The 3,259-nt window shown below is 64.2% G+C and overlaps 1 protein-coding gene across 1 annotated transcript; it reads right to left on the bottom strand.

Moving 5' to 3' along the window:
- Positions 1-7: 7 nt before the first annotated feature.
- On the bottom strand, positions 8-2,584 carry LOC122194141 (transcription activator BRG1-like; the record flags this gene model as incomplete). The annotated part of the gene is made up of 4 exons (XM_042895058.1): positions 2,363-2,584; positions 1,775-1,907; positions 467-865; positions 8-106 (listed from the first exon to the last, which is right to left on the bottom strand). Coding segments are annotated over exons 1-4 (853 nt in total), but the record flags the coding sequence as incomplete, so codon positions are not given.
- Between the last annotated feature and the right edge of the window lie 675 nt (positions 2,585-3,259).

Raw genomic sequence — 3,259 nt, 5'->3', positions numbered from 1 at the left:
CTCTTACCTTCGGGCCAGGGTTTGGGGGGGCCGCCCGGGGGCTGCCCAGGCATTCCGGGGGGAACTCCTGAGGGTCCGGGAGGGGGCATGTTTGGGCCTCCTATACCTGGGGGGGGACAGAGGGACGGGGTTGGACTGGGAGGGAAGCCAACGTGGAGCCCAGATGGGGCGTGGGTGGGACAGACAAACAGCACCCATGGGTGGGACAGACAAACACCACCCATGGGTGGGACAGACAAACAGCACCATGGGGGTACAGACAAACAGCACCCATAGGGGCACAGACAAACAGCACCATGGGGGCACAGACACAGACACCCCCAGCCCAACAAAGCGCAAACCCCGACCTGGGGGCACCCGATGCCCCAGATGAGCCCAGCTGGGTGAGACGCCCCCCCGCCACCCCCTGAGGCCCCCCGGCGCAGGACGGAGCCCCCCGCCGCCCCCCCACCACCCCCCCGCTCACCATGAGGTCTGTTGTAGCTGGGGGCCGTGGGTCCCGGCCCAGGCCCCTGCACGGCTCCCTGCACGGCTCCCGCCCCGGACACGGAGGGAGGAGGTAGAGTCGGCATCTGCTGCTGCATGGCGCCCATGGGCCGCTTGCCCTGCACGGCCATCTGCAGGTGGTCTGGCAGCGGCTGCCCGCGCGCCAGCATCTTGTAGGCCATGATCTGCGCCCGCAGCTGGTGCAGCTGGTTCTGGTTGAAGGGAGTCGGGCCGCGGTTCTGCTGCCCCAGGGCCTGCGGGTCGGCGCCGTCCATGGGAACGCTGCCAGGGCCCGACGGGAGCTGCGGGCCGGAGGAAGGGCCGTTGGCCGGCACCGGGCTGGAGGCGTGCTCCGAACCGCCGAGCGGGGAGGGGTAACCTGGGGGGAGAGAGCCGCTCGCGCAGGGGCCGCAACACAGAGCCGGGCCGGCCTGCGCTCCTGTGACCTGCAAGGACCTTCCCCATTCACCTCATTGACCTGCGACCTTTAAGGACCCTTCCAACCTGTTTAGTGGCTCTGTGACCTGCAAGGACCTTCCCAATTCACCTCATTGACCTGCGACCTTTAAGGACCCTTCCAAGCCCTTTAGTGGTTCTGTGACCTGCAAGGACCTTCCCCATTCACCTCATGGACCGGTGACTTTAAGGACCCTTCCAACCTGTTGAGTGGTTCTGTGACCTGCAAGGACCTTCCCCATTCACCTCATTGACCTGCGACCTTTAAGGACCCTTCCAACCCATTCAGTGATTCTGTGACCTGCAAGGACCTTCCCAATTCACCTCATCATCCTGCGACCTTTAAAGACCCTTCCAACTCAACCTATGCTACGGTTCTGCGATCTTTAAGGACCCTTCCAATCCATTTATTGGTTCTGTGACCTTTAAGGACCTTCCCAATTCATCATTTTAGCACCTTTAAGGACCCTTCCAACTCAACCTGTGCTGCGATCCTTAAGGACCCTTTGAACCCATTCAGTACTTTAACAACCCTTCCAACCCACTCTGTGGTTCTCCAGCCTTCAAGGACCTTCCCAACCCATTTCACCATCCTGTGATCTTCCAGGACCCCCCAACCCATCCCACAGTCCTTCCACCCCTAAGGTCGCTCCCAACCCCACCACCCCGTGGTTCCGTGACCTTTCAGGACCCTTCCGACCCGACCCATCCCACACCCCCAGGAGCCACCCAGGCTCCAGAAGGCCGCCATGCTGTTGGCAGCACCGTCCCCAGGACGAAGCCCCGCTCTGCCCAAAGCTTTCGGCTCCATTCGGCGGCGGGAGGCACCGACCTTGCGAGTGCTGGTCCATGGGGCTCGGCGGAGGCCCCATCCCCGCGTGGGCGCCGGGCCGCATCCCCATGCCCTTCATCTGCCCGTACCGGGGGTCCTCGGCCATTCCCTTCTCGTGCATCGAGTCCATGGGCTGCGGGGGGAGCAGAGCTCACTTCTGTGCCACCCCCCCAGGGCTGCGTCCCCTCGTCACCCGCGTAGGGTGGGCAGGGGCGCCATGGTGGAGGCGCTGGTGACCATGGGGAACCCATTGGGGGGGTCCTCATCCAGCACCCAGGGCACGTGTTGGTCACCCCCCTATGGGGACAACATTGTGGGGTCCTCACCCCCAGCACCCCACACTTTTTGGTCACCCCCCTATGGGGAAACCATTGGGGGGGTCTTCAGCTTAAGCACCCAACGCATGCGTTGGTCATCCTCCAATGGGGAACCCGCTTTGGGGTCCTCACCCCCAGCACCCAACACGTGTTGGTCACCCCCCTATGGGGAACCCACTTTTGGGGTCCTCGCCCGCAGCACCCAATGTAGGCGCTGGTCGTCTTCCAACAGGGGCCCCTCTCTATGGGGCGCCCAGCTGTGGCTGCTCACCTTGTGCATCTGGTGCATGTTGTCCTGAGCGTAGGCACCGGGACCCTGGGGGGGCAGTGGGTGCCCGGCGTTGGGGGGCCCGGGGCTGGGTCCCATCATGCTGTGCGCGGAGCCGGGCGAGGGGCCGGGGCTGGGGCCCAACATGGCGCCCGGCGAGGGGCCCGGGCCTGGGGAGGGGCCCGGCCGAGGGGTTCCGCCCAGCGGGGGGTCCGGGGTCGACATCGTCAGCGTGGGAACTGCGGGGGTCCTGGGGGGAGAGGAAAGGGAAGGGAAGGGAGAAGAAGGGAAGGAAGAAGGGAAGGGAGAATCCCACAGGAGCTGGGGGGCTGTGGGTGCCAACAGCAGCCTGAGGTGGCCAGCAGGAGAACAAGATGGCCACCGCAAGGCCAAGATGGCAACCATGAGGCCAAAGTGGCAGCTAGGAAGGGCAAGATGGCCGCCACAAGGCTAAGATGGCTACCATGAGGCCAAGATGGCCAGCAGGTGGCCAAGATGTCTACTGTGAGGCCAAGATGGCAACCACGACGCCAAGGTGGCCAGCAGGAGGCCAAGGTGGCAACTAGGAAGGCCAAGATGGCCGCCATGAGGCCAAGATGGCAACCGTGAGGCCAAGATGGCCACAAGGAAGGGCAAGATGGCAACTGTGAGGCCAAGATGGCCGCCCTACTTCGGCCCCACAACGCTCTCCACCACCCACAGCCACCACTGAGTGCCCCACCAGAATGAGCAGGATGGATGGGTTCTCACCCTGCCTCGTTTGCATACAATTAGCACGCAATTAGCGCAATTAGCGTTAATTTGGGGCAACGCTGGCAGAGGGGGCTGAGCTGCCGCGGCGCCGCCTGCAGGGCTGTGGGGCTCCGGAAGCATCGAGGGATGCAGCAACGCAGCCTGGAG

The sequence above is a fragment of the Lagopus leucura genome, unplaced genomic scaffold (genome assembly GCF_019238085.1).
Source record: "Lagopus leucura isolate 7727_CA_CO unplaced genomic scaffold, USGS_WTPT01 34648-0_obj-0_obj, whole genome shotgun sequence".
NCBI lineage: Eukaryota > Metazoa > Chordata > Aves > Galliformes > Phasianidae > Lagopus > Lagopus leucura.
Note: the sequence above shows the minus strand (reverse complement) of the source record. Positions and strands in the feature narration are given on the sequence as shown.